Raw genomic sequence first — 22568 nt, 5'->3', positions numbered from 1 at the left:
CAGTATGGAACTTTCGATGACCGCCTGCCATCGCACCAATCACACAGCCGTCGCTTAGGCCTCGTCACAAAATGGGGGATTGTGCACCGGTGTCTAGCAGACGAATGAATCTCTTGACATCCAATAGGGAACCGGGAACTGCCCCAGGTGATAGAAATGCACCAATGACATGCGAGTATTTGATTTTTCTTTATTCGCGATAGCGGCGTTGTTGCTAGACAAACAGTTGTCTTCTGCTAGAAACAAACAAAGGAATATGGCTTTCAAATGAGACCAAAATGGCCGCGCTACTTGGCGTGGTTCTCAGGCGCCGCTGCATTTAATGTGACTGATCTTGAGGTGGTTTTGCGAGGGAAATGGTCATGAAACTGACTTTGAGATCGAATTACTCAACAAATATGCATTACATGGCAATAACATTTTAGGAACACCTTCTGAAGGCCCTGTAGGCCCTATATATAATTAAAAAAAGTACCTCAAAAAATCGATTTTTCGGGAATTTATCGGCCTTCAAGACCCGTGTCTCCCCTTAAGTCACTTCTCAAGTGTACCTAAATGCTAATTCTCTTAATCGAGGCCCATCATGAGCGTGTCAAACACTGACATAGCTCTATAGGAAGGGCAACGAAAGTTGTAGATCTATAGTGCGGTGAGTGACCTGTGGGCTTTCATTACGTACGTACTGGCAAAGCATCGCAGCCGCTGCAGCTAGTGACGCGTTTGTTTGGCAAGTGCTTGTGTGGCACATTTGTGCAAGAGCAGACGATACTCGGCATGAGGCGTGCAAACTTTTGTAATCACAGACGCCCACAAACAGGAACTGAAAATTGTCCACATCGATAGGGCGATAAATTACTTGGCGAGAATAAATTAATCTTGGTGCTTGTATCGTGCTTGTTGGAGCTATAATTAATGCTTGCAGCAATGAGAACACAACCCACAAGTATTGTGGCACCACCCTTTTAATTTAAGGCCTGACCGCACATACGCACTGCAGCCCGTCAGCGCGTAACTTTCTGACACGGCATCGTGCCCACTTTCTGTGGAGGGAGCAGTTGCAAGAAGACTGAATTTTTTTTTTAGTTGCGATATGCATATATTCATTGTAAGTGCAGTAAAATTGGTCATTTTTGAAAATTTTAGAGTGAACTATTTTAACTTAGCATGCCGCTTTGAGTCCTTTAAAAAATTGTAACAGGTCCTGGAAAGTCGTTGAATATCCTTGAATTTTCGCATTGGAAACCTGTACGAACCCTGTTTTAGGTACGTTCTGCAACATTTTTTCGATAGTTGTTACTTCGAAATATTCAAAAAGTATTTGAAAATCCTACGAAAAATATTCGATGCAATTCACACTCGAACTTTAATATTTAAATTTGCCTTGCAGCCAGAATTTTGCTATTTATTTTTATTTTTACTTTATTTAGAAATACCGTCAACCCTCTGTTGAGGGTCATTACAGGAAAGGTACGACACACTGTACAAACAAATTGGGGATATAACTATACATCTCCCAATGAAAAACCAGGTATACATATATACAAATCCATGAAAACTTTGCATTTCAAATGAAAAACGAAAAACACCCTGATTTGCAGTGCAACGAATAACAATCGCAATAATATTTACAATAAATCACATAAATGTAAATCAAGTAAATGCACAAATTTATTAACATCACCCGCAGTTACTCGGTAACCCATTCCAATCTTCAACGACATCGGGGAAGAAAGTATGACGGTACGCTTTCGTTCGCGCAAAATAAGGGTGCAGTACTCGTGTATGGTGTCACATCGGTCCCGTTAATTCGGGAGGCAATTGCCGGGCTAATTCCAAGAGCCGAAGTATCGGCCCCCCCGAACCGCACCACGAAAGCGTGGACAATTTAGAAGTGGTCCTTTTTGGCGCGCCAGCGGACGCCGGCTGTGGCCCAAAGAACAAGTCAGAGCCGAGAGTTGATAAACAAAACAAATATTATATTCTCAAAAATGGCAGATCGAAAACAATACACAAGTATGCACACTCCACAATAGTTATACAATATGTCACCAATCAAACCAATCAAACAACGTACTACACAGTACAATCAGCCACACTCTAAACAACGGACACAGACAACAATACACACTACAATGCAGTTGCATGCATTGAACAACCAAGGCACTTAAAGACTAAAGAGATAGAAAACCTATTCAGTCCAAAGTCCTTGGAACAAAAGTCTGAATGATACTCTTCCGAGAATCACTCACTCATAGTCCAGCGTTGTCGTTCCGCAGCTCTCGAAGTTTCTCTTCCAGGAAACCTCGCCGAAGTTTCTCTTCCCGAAAACCTCCCGTCTTCAATAGGCCACTCTCCAAGCTTCAAACTTCTTCGCCCGAACACGTTGGCTTCACACACGCAGCTGTCGCCACGCGTCTTCGCTCGATAGCGGTAAACAGACACTCTTGCCTGTAGCTCGAGTCGTCACCCCTCAGGTGGAAATCCTCTTCATCTCCTGCTTCGTCCCTACGGACAAAACCTTCGCCGACTACACGGCGGAATCCCTACGCACTCTGGCGCTACTTCCGTCTTCTCCTGCTTTCTCATCTCCGCTGCTCGGTTAAATACCTTCCGCGCGACATTCCAGAAGGTTCTCATCATTTCGTCGGCGCGATACGCAGCGAGGGCTGGGAAGAGGGCGAGACGGTTGGAACGCCCTCCGCGGCAGATGACTCAGCTCGGTATGACCACGCCTATTTCCTTCTGGAACTTTCCAGCGCTTGCTCGACCGCCGTTGTGGGGTGAGGAGGTTCGTCGGCGAAGCCACGCTTCCGAGAGGAGAGCGCGCGCCCCGGGGAGCCTTGGATGTTTGTTTTCTTTTTTTTCTTTTGACCTCGCGGCGTCTCTTTCGCGCGTTATCGCAAGAATTTGGCGGTGCGCCCATTTTTAGCGCTCGTTCTGTGACACTGCCCCCCACTTTAAGAATATTATCTCATAATATTCAGAACCATACAAACGAGCGCGAACAGTCCCCACACACTCAAAGACTGTAACATAGTCCGTCGCTCATGACACGTCACATTCGCAATAGTTCATTCAATACAATTGTACATTGTAATTCAATTACACAACACATGAAATATAACCACAGGCACATGAGTACAACACTCCACCACACATTCCCAATAATACAAATGTACAAAGTTCTCTCATTACAACAACTATACAACACTATACATCACAGCACAGACACTTCGACACTTGTGACGCAGGATAACACAACATTAACACAACATATGGCACTCAGCACTGCCAAACACATTCTGATTCGACCTCAGCACCTATCCTGTGTATTTCGAGCTGCGCTTGCGTCCTTTCTTGCGGTGCTCGCTCGATCTCTTCTTGTTTTTCCTTGTTCTTTTTCCGCGAGCCTTTTCCAACGACGGTATCTGAGGCAGCGTCTCAGCCATCGTTGTCACTTCCGACCCTGCTAACGGGTCATGACGTTCGACGGGTCCGGTCTGTTTATTTACCAGCTTGTTCATGTCTCTACATTTGGCCTGGCTGGCCGACTCCGTCTCCTTTACACTGTCGGTCGGTTGGGGTCGTGCCGACGTACGTCCAGCTGCCCAGCGTGTGAACTCATTCAACACGATCGTCTTCTCATTCGCTGTCTCTTGCGCCGCGGCTTCACCTTGGGCTCTAGTGAGATCCGTCTCGGGATGCTCCTCCACTGTATCTCGCGGTCGCTGGGTTGGCGAGGGCTCTATCTTAGGGTCTTCTCCCAAACATTCCGGATCATTCGGTCCTCGCGCCCCGTCGATGTTTCCGATGACAAGGTCGTAAAGGGGGGTCGTCATACATAGAGCGGTAACCTTCCCGCTGAAGTACGAGGTTTCCACCTCAATCTCTGCTTCGGGAAGCATCCGAACTGTACGGTCAATTAAGCAAACCGGTTTCGTTTTGCCGGTCAACTCACTTTCCCGTACCAAATTTCTCCGCACGATAACCGTGGAGCTACCGGTATCTCTTAGAACTGTAATCTTCTTCCCCGCAACCTTTCCAGGGAGCGTTGGCATTCCCTTCGTAACACCGGTTGGCCGTTTTGACATTACAGCTCCCACAATAGGGATTTTCTCCCCATTTTTCAACTCTACGAATCCATCGGTGACGTCATCAACGGTTTTTGATGCCACTTGTGCACAGGATACCTGGTGAGTTTGACTCGCTTCGTTACGACATGCGTCTGCCTTGTGCCCAGTCTGACCACATTTGAAACATTTTACAACCGTGGGGCTCGTGAAGTTAGTTCGGCAGTGGTTAGCACGGTGACCCACTCGGTTACACAGAAAACATCGCGGAATTCTCTCCGGTGCACGCTTCTTTTGTTCGGGTGCCGATTTCTTCGAATCTCCAGGACATTCTTTTTTGACCTTGGCCAAATTAGTGCCACCTTGCGCTTCCAAGAATTGATCGGCTAATTCAAGCATGTCTTCAAGTGACTTAGCTTTCCTCTCTTTCAAGTACAGCGACAGGCTTGGGTGGCAACTAGTAAGAAATTGTTCTCTAATTAGGAGCTCTCTAAGTTCATCGTACTCCTGCGCTGTCCCTGAAAGTTCAATCCATCTGTCGAAATAATGGCAAAGTCGGGCGGCATACTGCGTAGCCGTCTCACCATCAGCTGGCTTTCCTGTCCGAAATCTGTCCTGGAATCCTTCCACGGTAAATCTAAATCGCTTCAGCAAAGCAGCTTTCACCTTTGCATAGTTGGCTGCGTCGGTCGGCGTCAGCCTACCGTACACACTGAGCGCTTCACCACTCAAGCAAGTACTCAAAGCAGTTGCCCATTGATGTTCCGGCCAATTCTGGCTCCTCGCAATCGTCTCGAATCGGTGAAGGTACGCGTCAAGGTTGTCCTTCCTTTCATCAAACGCCACGAGCAGCTTGCTTGGGTTCAAGCGGAAGCCATGATCTTCCCGTTCGCTGCTTTCAACTCTAGCTTGGACGGGAGTTTCGCTTCGCTGTTGCAAACGGAGCCGCTCGAGTTCTATCTCGTGCTGTCGCTGCCGGTCTCTTTCCTCTCTTTCTTCTTTAGCCCTCTCTGCTGCCAGTCTTTCTCTCTCCAGCTCCAACTTCAATTGCTGCTCTCTTTCTTCTCTCGCCCTTTCGGCTGCCAACTTTTCTCTCTCCAACTCCAACTTCAATTGTTGCTCTCTTTCTTCCTTCGCCCTCTCAGCTGCCAACCTCTCTCGTTCCAACTCAGCTGTTTTTTCTTCCTTGGCTCTCTCAACTGCCAACCTCTCTCGTTCCAACTCAGCTGCTTTTTCTTCCTTGGCTCTCTCAGCTGCCAACCTCTCTCGCTCCAACTCAGCTGCTTTTTCTTCCTTGGCCCTCTCAGCTGCCAACCTCTCTCTCTCCACCGCCTCTTTCTCCTTCTGGCTTACCCACTTCCGTAGTTCGGCGCCAGAAAGACCCATCTTCTCACCAAGAGCGACTAACTTTTCGAGATCCATTGTGTCTCGCAACTCGCAAATAAAACCTTGCCGCGTGCAAAAAGTATCTGCCTAAATTAGTCTATCGGAACACTCCCCTGCACTCGTTAACGAGAACACTGAACAACACACAAAATCGTTCCGATAGCACTATCAACAACTCGAGGCTCTTTCTCACTACCTTGGACACACTGTGCACCAAAAGGTCCTGTGTCGCGGACGCCAGATTAATTGTCACATCGTTCCCGTTAATTCGGGAGGCAATTGCCGGGCTAATTCCAAGAGCCGAAGTATCGGCCCCCCCAACCGCACCACGAAAGCGTGGACAATTTAGAAGTGGTCCTTTTTGGCGCGCCAGCGGACGCCGGCTGTGGCCCAAAGAACAAGTCAGAGCCGAGAGTTGATAAACAAAACAAATATTATATTCTCAAAAATGGCAGATCAAAAACAATACACAAGTATGCACACTCCACAATAGTTATACAATATGTCACCAATCAAACCAATCAAACAACGTACTACACAGTACAATCAGCCACACTCTAAACAACGGACACAGACAACAATACACACTACAATGCAGTCGCATGCATTGAACAACCAAGGCACTTAAAGACTAAAGAGATAGAAAACCTATTCAGTCCAAAGCCCTTGGAACAAAAGTCTGAATGATACCCTTCCGAGAATCACTCACTCATAGTCCAGCGTTGTTGTCGTTCTGCAGCTCTCGAAGTTTCTCTTCCAGGAAACCTCGCCGAAGTTTCTCTTCCAGGAAACCTCCCGTCTTCAATAGGCCACTCTCCAAGCTTCAAACTTCTTCGCCCGAACACGTCGGCTTCACACACGCAGCTGTCGCCACGCGTCTTCGCTCGATAGCGGTAAACACACACTCTTGCCTGTAGCTCGAGTCGTCACCCCTCAGGTGGAAATCCTCTTCATCTCCTGCTTCGTCCCTACGGACAAAACCTTCGCCGACTACACGGCGGAATCCCTACGCACTCTGGCGCTACTTCCGTCTTCTCCTGCTTTCTCATCTCCGCTGCTCGGTTAAATACCTTCCGCGCGACATTCCAGAAGGTTCTCATCATTTCGTCGGCGCGATACGCAGCGAGGGCTGGGAAGAGGGCGAGACGGTTGGAACGCCCTCCGCGGCAGATGACTCAGCTCGGTATGACCACGCCTATTTCCTTCTGGAACTTTCCAGCGCTTGCTCGACCGCCGTTGTGGGGTGAGGAGGTTCGTCGGCGAAGCCACGCTTCCGAGAGGAGAGCGCGCGCCCCGGGGAGCCTTGGATGTTTGTTTTCTTTTTTTTCTTTTGACCTCGCGGCGTCTCTTTCGCGCGTTATCGCAAGAATTTGGCGGCGCGCCCATTTTTAGCGCTCGTTCTGTGACATATGGTTTGGCCTCTCACTTCGTTTCCTAGGTTGTTCTCTGTAGTAATTTCTGTTAATTTTAAACTCGCCTTCTAATAATTGAAAAAGAAACTTTAATCTATTTTTGTGTCTGCGCTTGTGGAGCCTCTCCAGATCACATAGTTGTAGCATTTCTGTGACTGAGTCATTCTGCTTATATCTCGAGCATATAAAGCAAGCTGCAAGCCGTTGTATGCATTCAAGTTTATTTACAAGCACTTTTTGGTGAGGACTCCGGACAATACTGGCATATTCCAGTATCGGCCGTGTGAAAGTTTTAATAGCAAGAAGTTTTACGTCTATATTAGCACCCTGCAGTTTTTTTATTAATATGTACAATTTTTGTGAGGCCCTAGAGCAAGCATTCATACAGCTCTAGTAATATATTCACTTAAGCTTCAAGTGGTGTTTTGTGGCAGTGTGGATTTCCCCTGGATAGGTGTTTTCAGGGCTTTGCATTTTTTTGCTGCAGTTAAATCATTTCTACAATGAGGTACGTGCGAATTAATGTATATACAGATAGGTGCTTTTATGGCTGAGCACTTTTTCATTGCAGTGAAACCATTTTTACAGGAGTTTGCATGTAGACTAATATACACATATTGTTAATTTATAGTACTTTGAAATTTCAAACGATTTAAATTAAAATCAGTGTGAATTTGAATGGAGTGATAATATTTAAAATATTCAAAGCATTAGAATACCAGTACAAACCTAGGATTAAGCCTGAACGGAGGCACTCAACGACAAAGTTCTTTGTGTTTAGTCGCTATGCCTGTTTTTGTTCATAACTGTCATGCTTGTTGCATTGTGCATATAGCAGAATTCAAACCTGCTTTCTACTTGCACACCCTTCAGAACGCTAAAGAGTCCGGCTTGTAGCACAGCCTGGAACACTGTAGAACATTGGCCTGCCCACTCAATAAAGATAGGGAGTTTGCAAAGATGGGTCACAGTGAAATGCTAGCGCTGTTGTAAACAAAAGATATGATGTGACAACTCTGCCTTTGCACTTGTAGTTGGTGCTCTTCGCATCTGTGCATCTCTCTATTGCTTGTGCTTTTCCAGCACCATAAAATTGTGTTTTCTAAATTACAACAACTTGCCCAAAAAGTAGTTTTGCCTTGTAAATAGCTACATTAAGTGTTTGACTGCCTCATACAAACCTGTGAATGTGAGCTTGTTTGTAAAATTTGCGTAAGAACAAGTATTTTGTGCAACAATGTTTTGTTTAGGTTAATGGATTATTTACGTAGGTTGCTGTGGTGCTGCAGTTTCGCTTGAATATTGGCCGGCTCCTGTTTGCCTAGTCCTTTTATTTTTTTGCTGCAGCAACGTTGACTGATTTTTAAGTGGATGCTTAAACTCAGGGGACAATGGAACACTGTTCTTCTGGGATTGGCGCACGGGCTACAACTTCCAGCGGCTCCAAGCCCCAGTACAGCCAGGCTCCATCGACAGTGAGGCGGGCATATTTGCCTGTGGATTCGACCAGAGCGGCAGCCGCCTCATCACAGCCGAGGCTGACAAGACTGTGAAAATATTCCGGGAAGATGACACCGCTGTATGTATTTTTTTTTGTTACATTTAGCATTTCTTCGTCAGTAGCATTTTGTTAGCTTACAGCGGAAAAGCTGTCAGAGGAACAATCCTACATCCTACGTTTGGCTGCAGCTGCGGGAGCCCTGATGCATGGCTACAGTCAGATTCCTCAGGGCCATGCAAGATATTTTTATTATTTCAATTTGGAGTGATCTGAAACAAGCCAACTTGTACATAAAGAAGGACCAACCATTATTAGGTTCAACTTCCACGTAAAAGGTCCTTCACATTTTTCTGCTCTCGGTGTCTCAGATAAGCTTCGTTTAAGATGAATAAAAGCTGTGGGATGATTTCATTCCTCCCAGTATCAGCACTTTTAGGGGAAATGCAGAGTATGACATAGCAAAGAGCACTACAAAAATCAGTGTCAGGAAAGCATGTCTATTGACGTTTGCATTGTGTCATCCATGCTACAGTTGAATCCCACTAAAACGAAACTGATGTAGCATGCGAAAAATTTTATTGTACTGATATTTTTTTTTAAATGTAGCTGAGCTGAGCTAGCAAAACAAAGGAACTTTTATTTGAGATATTCAATAAGTGTCGGCTGCTTCCTTTTCTTTCTCAGCAGCGTAATGCATGCATAGCGACGCCATGTTGAAAAGCGTGCTGAAACAACACCCACAATTGCTTTTGTAAACGGACCTAACAGTTACACTAACACGCTAACACTAGCAGCTGTCCGCCGTCAAAAAGTATCCAACAACGTTGAGAAACAGGCGTGGAATCGTGGAGCGGTGACTTATGCCTTCTATTTGCTATTCTTATCATCCACTAGTTGCAGCTGGCTGATTTAGTTGATAACGCAAACAGCCGCTCTGACCAGTGTGACTAAGCATGAAAGGAACTAACAGCATTGGCATCGTTCCACCATTGCACCCAGCAGCAGCGGGTCGGAAACTGTGCGACTGCGCTTCACCTTCGAATTGTTTGCAGCTCAGAAGCAAGGCAGTGGCAAAACCAGGGCGGTCTCATTGCCATTGCTATCGAGCAATGGTGGTTTCCATGCTTAGTAAACAGCGGCGGTTTCCGGTGATGCCAACGCTTATTTTTGGCTTTGTAGAGATGTAATTTTATGTTCTGAAAATGCATCAAAACGTTCAAGATCGTGCTTACTGCTCAGAATAAAACATCTGTGGCGGGTATTGCATCATCAAATTTTGCTGAAGTGGAAAGGCAAAATAAAAAGTGTTTGTTGGAGTGAGAATATTTATGCATTGACACCTACAGACTGCTGATGGGGAACGAAATTTTTCGTTGTAGCGGAAATTGCCATATTCACTCGCGTAATGGATGCACTTTTTTTCTCAAAAACTCCGAGCAAAGCTGGGGGTGTGTTTATTCTGCAGGACAAATTTTATGAAAGCTTTCTCGACATGAGCTAAAAATGCCGGAATGCAAAAAAAATTAGGTTGCTTAGCCTTTCGCAATTGACATACGCATACGCTGTTTGGAAACAGCTTCTTTGTTGCACTTTACTCATCTTCGGTGGTTGATGGCGCTATTTTTTACAAGCTGCTCCTGGGCTGCCCGAGCACGCCTTGAAAGTGTTTTGCTGCTATGTTTTCTCGCAATCGTTCAACCGCCACAGTGGTATCTGCTGTGATCTTGAGGGGCGTCCAGAAGCGTGCCCTACGACGCATTTTGCCGACTTTGCAGCAAACTACCGCCGAAGCATTAAAACAAATCATCGATAACAAGAGAAACGATAAAATACGGCCGCTGCCTCGTTCCCCCATGAAAAGTTCCTGTACGTGCAGAGAACAAGTGAAGCGAGAATCATAGGTGCTACCATGTCGCGGAAATTGTCACAACCTTTTCTGGGCGACGAGCGATTTTTCTGGTTTTCAAAAAACCTGCGATAGCGACGAATAACCCTTCGCAACAGCAAATCCTATTGTCGTCGCTTGAAAAGCACCTGCATGGGGTTGGGCATTAAAGTTTCGTATTTGCAGGAAACGACCGCCGGTTGGCGCGAGCAGTTTCGTGACCTTCGCTCATTGTGTGCTTATCAGCTGCGATTCCTCTACACTCGCGCCGTTCGTGAACCCCGCTGTGGCGCTCAGATAAAAAAATACACTAGACGTCCTGCGCACAAATAGAAGGAATAACAATACAGCACGGAGCAACGAGCGAAGGGGGGGGAGGGAGCGAGCCGAGGTGGCTGAGGGGAGTCGACATAATAATAGAGAGCGGAAGAGATCTAACGGGTAAAGAGGCGCCAAGTGTCAATTGACGAGACTGCAGCGGATGAATGTTGGAGGTACGTTTATTACGCTGGTGCGTTCATTACACGAGTTATTATAGTACGTTGAAGTGGCGTTCGTTGTATCGGGGTTTGACTGTATGTCAAAATGATTTTGCTGCCAATTCTTTCCTAGTAGCTAAAAGTAATAATTTTGTTCGCAAGGACAGCAAAAATTGATCTCAATATTGTGCGAAAGGTGCTGGAGATTGTAGTGAGCTCTTTTTTTTTTGTCACTTCGCTTTTTTTTTTAGATACAGTTAAAAAGCAGCTCATAGTGTCACGTGTCTGTTTGTGCCCTCTTCACCTATGAATGTCCACCAGAAAAAAAACCAAGCAGCAAAAAAGCAACAGTTAGTCTCACCAAGTATTTCACTTTCACTTCACTTTATTTTCTAAAAGACCCCGAGTGGGGGCATTACATAAGGGGTGGGTGTACAGTAAGGATAGATGATACATGACCATTCAGGATGAGAGGTGCACTTTTACAGCATCAATGAAAGCATCTGGGTTGGTGGTGGCAACGACGGCGTAGGGAAGGCCGTTCCAGTCTACAATGGTGCGTGGGAAAAAAGAGGACGAGTAGGTGAGAGTACGGGTTTGAGGACGAGCAACACTTAAGCAATGGCCTGTACGAAGGGATATGCGAGCAGGCGGTGAGATGTAAGGTGGCTGATTGAGTGAGCTGTAATACATTTTGTGAAACAGGGATAGGCTGGCAGTGCGACGGCGACAAGAAAGGGTGGGCAGGACAGTTGCCGCCTTTAATGAGGATACACTAACGTTATACGAATATGATGAGTGAACGAACCTGATGGCGCGGTTCTGCACCATTTCTAATGCGTCTATGAGATAATATTGATGAGGATTCCAGATTGCGGACGCGTACTCAAGTTTTGGTCGAATTAAAGATTTGTATGCGATGAGTTTAACGTGAGGAGGAGAGCTGCGTAAATGACGTCTGAGAAAGCCTAAGGTTTTGTTACTGAATGAGGTGACGTTGGACACATGCGGAAACCAATTGAGATCTTTGGAGATAGTTACACCGAGATATTCGAAGGTACTAACAGATTCAATAGGAGTGCTAGCAATTTTGTACAGATAGAGGGGAGGGCTTTGCAAGCGGGTGACGGACATTAATTTACATTTACTGGGATTCAGGACCATAAGCCAGCGATCGCACCAATTCAGGATTTTAGATAAACTGCTCTGCAGCACAGCCTGGTCGGAGGTATTTCTTATTGACTGATAAATAACGCAGTCGTCTGTGAACATACGAATAGAGCAAGTAACTTCTAATGGCAGATCATTGATATATATCAGGAACAATAGGGGACCCAGCACGGAACCCTGGGGGACGCCGGAGGATACAGGGACGGGGTTAGAGGCTATGTTATTAATACACACACACTGAGACCGATTAGTAAGAAATTCTTTAACCCATCGTATCACATCTGAATGCAAACCTAAGTGGGAAAGTTTTAACAGCAAGCGTTGATGTGGTACCCTGTCGAAGGCTTTAGCGTAGTCAAGGAATATTGCGTCTACCTGTATATTAGAGTTCATGTTGGAATGCAGATCATGAATAAAAAGAGCAAGCTGTGTTTCACAGGACAGACCTTTGCGAAAACCATGCTGTGATGAATGGATAAAGTTGTTGGAATCGAGGAAGTTCATGATGTTAGTGTAGATATGTTCCATGATTTTACATGGTATGCTGGTTATGGAGATGGGCCGGTAGTTTAATGGTGAAACGCTGTTACCTGACTTGTAGACGGGGACGACCTTTCCCACTTTCCATTCATTCGGTAGAGTGCCTGATGATAAAGACTGCGAGAACAACAAGGTTAAGACTGCGGCAGAAATATGTTTAGTGTTTTTTAGAAGTTTAGAAGTGACGTCATCAACACCTGCGGACGAAGAAACCTTTATTTTTTCAATAAGTGATGTGATGCCTTCGGCCGAGAAATTTATAGCCGGCATTATTGACATGATAGGGGTAGGGAACTCAGGTAGGGGGCATCTGGTTCAGCTGTGAAAACGGATGAAAAAGCGGCGTTGAATGTATTAGCGCACTCAGAATCTGAAAGGATATCACCCTGATCTGTATAGATACGGATAGAGCGGTTGGGCTGAGGGTTAATGACCTGCCAGAATTTACGGGGGTTATCGGTTATCTTGCGGGGAAGGTCCGAGTGAAAAAAGGAATGTTTACGTTGACGAACTTTTGCGAGATATGCGCGTTCAGCTTGATAGTATCTGTCCCACGAGTCGGCATTAGGTTTAAACTTCGCGTTACGAAGAGCCGCTTCTTTTTGTTCTCAAGTGTTTTAAGGTTTTTGGTATACCACGGCTTATGACGATTAGAAGGAATAGTGGTGACTGGAATATATTTGTCCGCTAAAACATTCATCTTGCCCTGAAAATCTGACCAGTTCTGTTGCACGAAGCGATTGTGAAATGTCGACTCGTAGGACCGATAAAATTCATGCAGTTCGTCGTTTATGGCGGAGTAGTTACCTTTATTATAGAGGCGAATTTTTTTTGCTGGGGAATGGTGAAAAAGTGGTTTGAGGGAAAATGTGGCATGAATTGCTTTATGGCCGCTTATTTCTTTAAGGTAACTAATTGATGACATGAATTCGGGATGCGATGCCAGAATAAGGTCAAGCGTGTTGGCACAATCTACCGTGACACGAGTTGGTTCTTTTATCAGTTGGGTCAAATTATGGTTAAGGCAGAAGTCCAGAAATGCAGCAGCCTCCGAGTTACCTGTAGCTAATTGCATAGAAGAGCAATCAATACTGGGATAATTAAAGTCACCGAAAAGCAAGATGCATGCATTAGGGTGCCGCTTGGCTAAATCACTCAAAATATTATTAAGTTTGCTGGGAAAATCGGAATGATGAGTAGGGGGCCTGTAGCACACGCCAAGAATAATAGATGAAGGTTCGGTATGGCAGATCAGCCACAGAATTTCGAGGTCACTTGATATATTGACAGGGCAACAAGATAGTTCAGTATGAATGGCGATTAATACCCCACCCCCTCTGCCACCGTGCCTGTCTTTTCGAAAAATATCAAAGTTGGGAAAGTTGTTCGAAATTTCAGCATCAGTGATTTCACTAGAAAGCCATGTTTCGGTTAGTACAACTACATTACTATCGGATGATGACACCAGATTTGACACTACTTCACGTTTCGGAAGGAAGCTGCGAATGTTAGTGAAGATAACCGAGAGTGAAAGGGTGGCACGGGGCATGCGAGTAAGGTGGCTGCGTGGTTGACGGGCGGGACGAGATAGCTATAGTTGTTCTTGTACGCTTTGTGAAGCTTCATCAAAGAAGAAGCATCGTGGGCCGATGTGTAGCGTTTTATATCGAAGTGAGTAAGGCACGGACTTGTTTTTTGCAAAGGCGACAAGGTGTTTACGTGCGTTTTGTACCCATTGGGAAAAGTCTTCCCCAATGCCGTATGTGGTACCTTTCAACTTGCGAGCGTTAGTAAGGATCGCCTCTTTCGTCTTAAAGGCAGAAAATCTGACAATTATGGGACGATTACGGCCAGAGGTATGGCGACCCAAGCGATGCGCTCTTTCTATTTCTTTTGTGTCGACTGTTAAATTCAGTTGTTCGGAACAAAGTTGAATGATCGCTTCTTCAGGGTGTGCACGTGATTCATATGAAGAATTGGGGATACCATAAAAGATAAGGTTGTTACGGCGGGACCGATTTTCGGCATCATCAAAACGGCTTTTTAAAAGAGAAACACGATACACAGTTTCGGTGTTGTCAGTCTGTACGGTTCCAAGCTGCTGCCACAAGCGCTCGATGTGTTCAAAACTCGCTTCCACAGAAGCCACACGCTTAGCGAGCTCGGCGATAGTGTTATTCGTGGCAACAAGTTGTGCCTTAATGTCTTTAATTTCCGTAATGACAGTTGCTTTACCGGCAGTTAGCTTACGCAACTCGGCAAGAATCGCCGCATTATCGGGTCCTGGGTTCGACTCGATATTACCCGCGACTAGCAGCAAGGAACACACGACAGCTCCACACTCACAACAAGTAGCAAACAGGCACTGCGGGCTCGGCAGCTGAAGTAAGAAGTAATTGCTCGACTTTTTTGCGTATAGGCTGTATGAAGGACCAACCTGCATAATGAAGTGCAGAGGATTAGTGGTCACTCTCGCAGAACAGCTACCGAGCCCACAAGGCGATGCTGAACAGCTACCGAGCCCACAAGGCGATGCTGACGGGGGCGGTGGCTTTATAGCTTGGGCAACGATTGATATCGTTGACGATGGGGCCTTCCAAGCTGTGCCCAGGACCAAGTGCTGAGATAGTAGCATGGCTTGCCGCGTTGAATCCCGAGTACTGTCCAGCCAAGTCCCGCATGTTGAAATCTGAGCAGGTCCACGGAACGGTAGTGCGCGCACCAATGATGCGCATGTTGTTAAACCAAACAGCGCAGGAAAGAGCATCACAGCGAAGGCATGAAAAAAAACCTGCATGATGAAGTGCAGAGGATTGGTGGTCACTCTCGCAGAACAGCTGCCAGCTGCTGGGAGACACTGCTGTTACCGATGCCAAAGCATTAGTACAACAATCGTGATTTTCCAATTGGCATCTTCAAAAACACTTTATTGCCTATCGCTATCAGCTCACAAAAATCCTACATGTTTCAGTAAAACTTGTTAATTCAAGAAATTGAATAATCCACATTAATTCGGCTGCAGCCTTGTTCATTTGAAGTGCAACAAATTATCTGCAACACAAACAAAACTAGCGTTCACAGATATCTGAAACAACTGCTGCCATTCAGAAAGGCACATTCGCCATCCAACATAACGTTGCTGGTGATGGGGTATGGGTTCTGAGCACATTTCGGATAACACGGGGATCTTGACTCGCACTCACATTGGGAACAAATTCACAAATGACAGAAATCACGACTTTTTCACTGCTCCCATGCCAAATAAAACTGGACTTGTGTATTCCTTGAGAAAATTAAAGTGAATCAATGTGACTAAGTCATTGATGCTTTGTTTTCTTGGTATTTTCAATGATTTAGCAATCTCTTAATTCGGATAATTTTTCCGGTCCAGCTAACTATGAAATAACTAGGTTTTACTGTACTTGCATGCATTCTGGAAACAAAATGTTCAATAATTATGGTCGAGCTAAATTAAATTTTGATCTGTCTATTCTTTGTGTCATCAACCTGACAGTTTCACTATCAGAATAAAGGAAAGTATATTTAAGCCTCTACAAGTAAACTTAACCATATTTAAACGAACTTCATTAGCTACAAAAGCTGCAACCAAAGGTTGACGCAATGCACACAGGATGGGGATGAAAAAATAGCACGAAACAGGTGCTGACTCCATGGGTTGTGAAGAGATGTGCCATTTGCACCATTCTGCGCCAATCATACCTGCTGCGCCCTGCTGCTCATAAACGTCACTTTATGCTATGCATCTCAATTGAAAGTGTAAACCACCAAATCTAGCTGAATATTATAGTCAACCAAGCAACACTGAGCATTGGCTACTAGCAGTATGAAACTGCTGCTCCAATAGATGAGGTATAGTGAACTTGAATGTATGAAGTGGCATGTACAGCTTCACTCTGGCAACTCCATTTTGCGCGGATGCCACAAGATGGTGCCACTGCAACTTTTCATACTACTATGGCATGCCAGCCTACGGTTGCCATGGATTTTCGTCATGCAATAATGCAAATTTTAACATTATCGGTGCTGCTACCTACACACACTAATCTTACACATGCAATTATTCATTATTTGCAAATTTCCGGTAGTGAACGTGCTGGTAAATCAATAACGCCCAAACTTTGTGTTACGTAAAATGACTTTTTGAGACTGGTTTTGGTAAACTTGCGCCTGTGTACTTTTTGCGACGTGGATGTCAGGAGAATGAAATATTCTCGATGTGATAACGGTGTAGATAAGTTTCCAACGCAGTCGACAGCACTTAGCTTGAGGATTTCACACCCTTCTCTCTCCAGCAAAGACCCATTGATGCCCGCCTTCTCTCTCGAGATGAATTCTTGGCCGTTCAGTTATTTAGTATGTAGTTCAGGTTAAGTGAAGTGTTCTACTCATGACAAGTAGTGGCTTGGAGAAAAATTTGAAGACAAAATGGTAGGTCGAAAATCTCATGTATTTAGGGTGCAGGGAATAATGTCTAGCACCTGCTCTGTTTCAGATGTTTTGCACTTACACGCTTTTTGATGCTACACTGGTTAAAAATTTTCGTTAAAAACTGGAGGCGTGTTGTGGCATCAAAATGCCATCATTTTAGCTGGAAGTTGCCTTGGTGAGTAAAGGAGAGGCACGAGGCGCGTGCCGAATGTGGAAGCGCGGCAACAGTACACTAGCAAAGAAGAGTCATTCGAGTGCATGCGCACCAGCTGCGTAGACGCAAGAGATTGGTCGGAGAAAGGCTTGGGGCACACGACCCCAGCTGGGAGGGGAAATCCCAGAGGATAAGCTGGAACTGTGCTTTGGGACACCAAGCTGCAAAGACGTGGGAAAAAAGTGTCACTACGGCAACGGGAGCAGCATGACCGCCCGGTTCTGAGGATGTCAGCATGAAAGAGCCCGAGAAGTAGCCGTCGATCTCGGAGATGGTCCCGAGTGAGGCTGCCCAGACTAGCCGCATCTTGCCCAGTAGTTCCTGCTGTACTTGCAGCTTCCTCACATCGTGTTAAGAATGGGAGCAGCCCACACCAGTCAGCCGAGTGGATGCGTTAGCGGGGGAGTCCCTGGGGAGCGAGGCCGAAAATTGAGAAGAGGACCGGGACAATGGCAATGAAGAAGAGCGGTACAGCGACAGGAGCAACAGACGGCAACCGTAAGAAGTAGAACAGCCCGTCAGTGATGAAGGACTCGACAAAACGTTGCCAATGCAAGGGGCAACGAGTCGCAACGCAACAAACTGCAAGGACATTCCATTTTTGATGCCATATTGGCTTAGAGCTAGCGGCTAGGGCTAGCAATGGGTTGAAACTAATCTACAGGCAGTGTGGGTTTGGCCATGTACATGGACTGTTCTGAGATATTGTGTGTTACACTCGAACCTCATTATAACAAACTTGCATCTTACATGAAAGTAGGTTTGTTATATCCATAAATTCGTTATAAAGGTTTATTCTAACCCTAAATCTATTACGAGAGTATCTTTAATTTAATTCGTTATAATCAATGTTTCGTTATATCCAGATTCGTTATATTGAGGTTTGGGTGTATTTTAATTTTTATAGTGTCATTGTTATTGAGTGCTTTAAAGGGGCCCTGCAACACATTTCGAGCATGATCAGAAAATGCTGCCGATTGGTAGTAGGGGCTCCCAAGAATAGGTGAACTTAATATTATAGCGCAGCACACAGCCTGGAATTCACAATAAATTAACAAAATCGGTTAAAAATTGCTTTCTCTTCTTTCGGCAAATGATGGAAGACGCTCAAAAATCACTCGTAGAAGGCCATCTATCAGCCATCGGCTGTTTGGACATGACACGCTCCATCGTTTCAGGAACTGCCGTGGAAGGCCGCTACTTGTCTACACATGCACGCACAATCACACTGTAAAAGCTGCGAATTCGATGAAAAATAAAATAATAAAACAGTGCTCAATATTACAAGGGGTGCGTGACGTAATTTTTTTGCCCCTGCCATTCCTCTCTGCTTACCTTCCAATGCTTTCATCGGGATGAGAGAAGAAAGAATGTGTTTGTAGCGTGCGACAAATCTTTGTAACTACCCTTGTTCTGGACGGATTCCTAAAACATTTGCGGCATTGAATTCGCTTGGCAATACGTTCTTGTTGTGAATATAATCCATGGTTACTTGAAAAAGTGTTTCAGGGCCCTTTTAAAGCGAGTTTTGTGTATACGCGTCATCTGTCCTTTGTATAAAGTGTGTTGGTATTGCCACACCTGTGTCTTTCCCCTGTCTGTCTATCAATTCCGTCCTTCACAAGTGCTCCCGAGCTAAACTCGTGACAGTTGCTCAGGATGGTCTGGACATCCAAGTTCAATCTTCTTTCGCTTGAAGTGACTTAAAACATCAAGTACACTGTCAGAATGCTACTTCAAAAGACTAAAACATCTAGTAAAAGCATTTACCAAATTTATGACAAACATATATACAGCAAACTTGATGGAAACACGGAAACTTGACGGGTAAAACCAGAGAACAGGTTGGGCGCAGCCACCCATATGAAACTGCCGCCACACACACTAATAAAAAAGTGTGCCTTCATGTGCGCATAATAATCCATAAGAGCTCACAGCACAGTCAGAGACACACAGGAAAAAGGGACACTCGAAGACTAGCGCTGAGTAACAACTGAATTTTATTTTGAAGGAAAACGCTAGTATAAATATGCAGAATTGCCCATGAGTGATTACATACTGTTTAAGGCATCTTTTGACCATTATAACACATAATCAATTGCTCAAACTTGAGAAAAGTGTGCAAGGGGGTCCGTTCCCTGCAAGAAGGATAACTCCTTTGTGGGTAGCATTATAGGTTTGCTAATTGCCTTTTTCTCTTCAATTGCCGCAGCTTCAATAATCAACGTTTTTCTCACATGGCGTTTCAGGGATTACAGTAGTGTCACCTAAGATAAGAGTGCAGCCACACTAGTAGAAGTGCAGACACCAATAAAAAATATATATATATAATGCCGCAGCAGATGTTGCCTAAAGTACCCCCAAAAAGTTTTTCCTTTATTTTTGCCGAAGTGTGAAAAAGATACTGGGCTGGCCCTCTTGTACAGTCGTCCAATAGGTGTATAGCAAAACGGTGCATCGTCTGCTACGGTACTTCCGGTTCGAGGCGTATCTCTTCTACGCTTCAAGGTGCCAACTACGCAGCGTAGTCATGAAGGAAACACTTGCAATTCTGCGATGCATTTTTTGTCGCTTTTCCAGTTATTGTGCTCTTTAATTCTTTTACGAATGGATACACAATGTTTTGCGTCTTTCAGAAAGTGGAAATCGACAAACGCAAGGAATGCTTAGAGGCGTGTTTGAATTGCGTTTAGGCTTTGAAACAGGCAGTAGTTTTGTGCAGAATCACCTCGAATTATTATTTTCGATAACAAACGGTGGCCATCTCAGAATCACTTACACATATGAACACACGCTGCAAAGTGTCAATGTACGTTGACAACGTAAGTAGGTGTACTCTGCTCCCGATCAAGTACTCCAATACAGTATATTTCCGTAGAATATTCTGCTTCTTCTATTGTCTGTCATATTTATGGAAACGGCGGAGCGCGTAAGAAGCCCATGGCACAAAACGATTGCTAAATTAAGGGTATCGAAGGACATAAAACGATCAATGTTTCTTTCAAAGCAATGAGTTGGACGGTATAATGTCTCTATTATATCAGACTTGCAAGCATGAAGTGCCAGTTCGCTGTGCTGTACTCCGACTCATATCTTTAAGGGCTATGCTTCACAAGTGCATGTTGAGCATGCATTGAAACACAATGATCGATTGTGCGACAGAATGACACGTAAAGACAGATTCAGGGGCTTGAAAAAAGAAGCACCACAAAACTGACAAATTGTTGTCATTCACTACATGTATATACCTAACCCGAGATTGTAGGTGTGCACCATAAAAGTACTAAATGAATATTTCTAGAAGTGAGCAACATGAAAAGAAATGGACAGATGTCTCATGTTTTATGATGTGCAGGAAATTCTTTGTATGTGAGGAAACATGCACGAAATGACCGCTTGTACTATTATAACTATCTCGTAGGGACTGCATTTGTTATTCATTTAAACTATATAGCACTCCAATGTAATATGCAGCATTTTGTTAGAAAAGGCCTTCACGAGTGCTAGGTGGAACACGCAGAGAATGATGGCACTGGCAAGAATGTCCGTCGGACTTAAGCTTGTTTTTCCCAGTGAAGTTTATTTGTGAGTTGGTGCCTGCTCTGTGCTGTTTCTTCCTCCTGGTCCAATGGGCACTGCATCAACCAAAAACGAATGCCTACCAACTCGCTCAAGTTTTTATTCTTGTGCTACCAAAGGTTTCAGCTTGTAATCTCTTGTTGAAGGCGAAATAGGTAACGTGATTGAAGGGAAATGTGGGCCCTTCGAGCCTACCAGAAACTATTTAGAGAAGCCGCACGTGTGGTTTTGAAGGACCTCAAAATCACCCAGAGATAGAAAATTTAGGTGTGGTGCATGAGTCTTTAATATCTGGGAGAATTTTTGAAACGGTCATGTGCTGCTATGTGCGTTTGATGATCAAAACGCAGCAATGGCTCATTTCTCTGTTTCCTTCACTGGTCTCCTCGCCAAGTGCCCTTTCAAATCTCACATGATCATGACATGACATATGCAATCGCCGACACTCTACTCTGGTTACCACAACTTTGTCAACTCTGCGCTCCACAGCTACCCGCTGTTGTTGCCATACCAGTGCGGGCTCGTACAAATCGGGCTGGTATGAACCCCGGGTTTGTATGCCAGCAATTTGCTACAAGCATCACGGTTTCCAATTCGCAAATGCATATACATGTGCAACATGACAAATAATAGCAAGGATTCACAGATGCTTGCAGACGAACCAGAAGGCGTAAGTTCTTGTTCGAACAAGTACAGCATAAATTGTGGACAACATCACATATGCACATGTCGGTGCAGCGCGCATGTCATTGGGAAAGCCAGAAAGGCCCAGAGAGGAGAAGGTATTATTTCTTGAAATTTGTGGGGCACCCACAGCTTGTAGCGCTGCCACATGTTTACTTGAAATGTTTTGGGCCTTTAAGTTGCTGAAGCCGCTTGGAATGAAGTCACATGAACTCGCTCTTGCTCTCAATGCAGGCTTCAATTATTGCACGAGTTAGCTTTTGTGGTGATTTGTTTGAATAGTGTTCTTTGGGATTGTGCTTTCTTCAGCAGCACTGCATATGATGCAATATTGCATAAATGTCAGTAACATTATCTGTCTTTTGTTTCAGACTGAGGAGACCCACCCAATCAATTGGAAACCAGACATCACAAAACGAAGACGGTTTTAATGTTATCAAATTGTTTTGCTGTAGCATGAACATGCCATTTGAGAGTGTGTAATAAAATGCGGCTGTACTGTATAACCTTTGTATGCATCTAATGCCTAAAGAAATACTGGAAAACATTGTAGCCACCAACATTTTCACCCATATTGAGAGGTTGGGCATTAAAATAGGCAGACACGACCTACACTTCATGCAGAAACTAGCAAAAAGTAATTATTTTAATGTGTTTTTTGCAAAATGACACGTCTAGAAGCTCGTAGTTTGTGTGTAGCAGCATGCTAACACTCCGCCATATGGCCTTTCTATTTTTCATCAGCCCTTTTAGCAACAGAAGGAAAAGGACCAAGGCAGATGTTCCGCGCAATGCAATCATGGGCTTGTGAAGCTGCTCTACAACTGTGCGTTGATCTTGGGCACATAATTGAATAGTTGAGTAATGGAACATTATTATAATGGGGTGTATAGGTCCCCATGAAGTGGACAGCGGGATCACCGCCACCATAGCTCAGTGGTTGAGCATCGTATGCATTATACGAAGGTCGCAGGCTCGGTCCCTGCTCGCGGCAAGTTATCTTTTCGTCCACCTGTCTTTCTTGACATTTCCTTTACAATTACTACTTGTGATGTCTGTTCTCGTTAATATTCCTCCTTTGGATGGATGGATATGAATTCTGGAGCACTTCATTTGCCCTAGCAGGGGCACCCTTTTCTAACCGTAGCAACTGCAGAGCACTGTGCTTCACAGAGGACCAAGGTGTAAGTACCATGGCA

The 22568-nt window shown here is 44.8% G+C and overlaps 1 protein-coding gene across 1 annotated transcript in view; it reads left to right on the top strand.

Annotated features, from left to right (window-relative positions):
• The window catches only part of Tango4 (transport and golgi organization 4), an 87985-nt gene extending 66110 nt beyond the window's left edge, over positions 1-21875 (top strand). The window contains exons 11-12 of the mRNA XM_037429260.2: positions 8254-8447; positions 21741-21875. Of these exons, the coding sequence (XP_037285157.1) occupies positions 8254-8447; positions 21741-21800 (254 nt within the window). The 3' untranslated portion in view covers positions 21801-21875. The remainder of the gene's footprint in view (positions 1-8253; positions 8448-21740) is intronic.
• Positions 21876-22568: the final 693 nt, after the last annotated feature.

The sequence above is a fragment of the Rhipicephalus microplus genome, chromosome 2 (assembly GCF_043290135.1).
Source record: "Rhipicephalus microplus isolate Deutch F79 chromosome 2, USDA_Rmic, whole genome shotgun sequence".
In the NCBI taxonomy this organism is placed as follows: Eukaryota; Metazoa; Arthropoda; class Arachnida; order Ixodida; family Ixodidae; genus Rhipicephalus; species Rhipicephalus microplus.
Note: the sequence above shows the minus strand (reverse complement) of the source record. Positions and strands in the feature narration are given on the sequence as shown.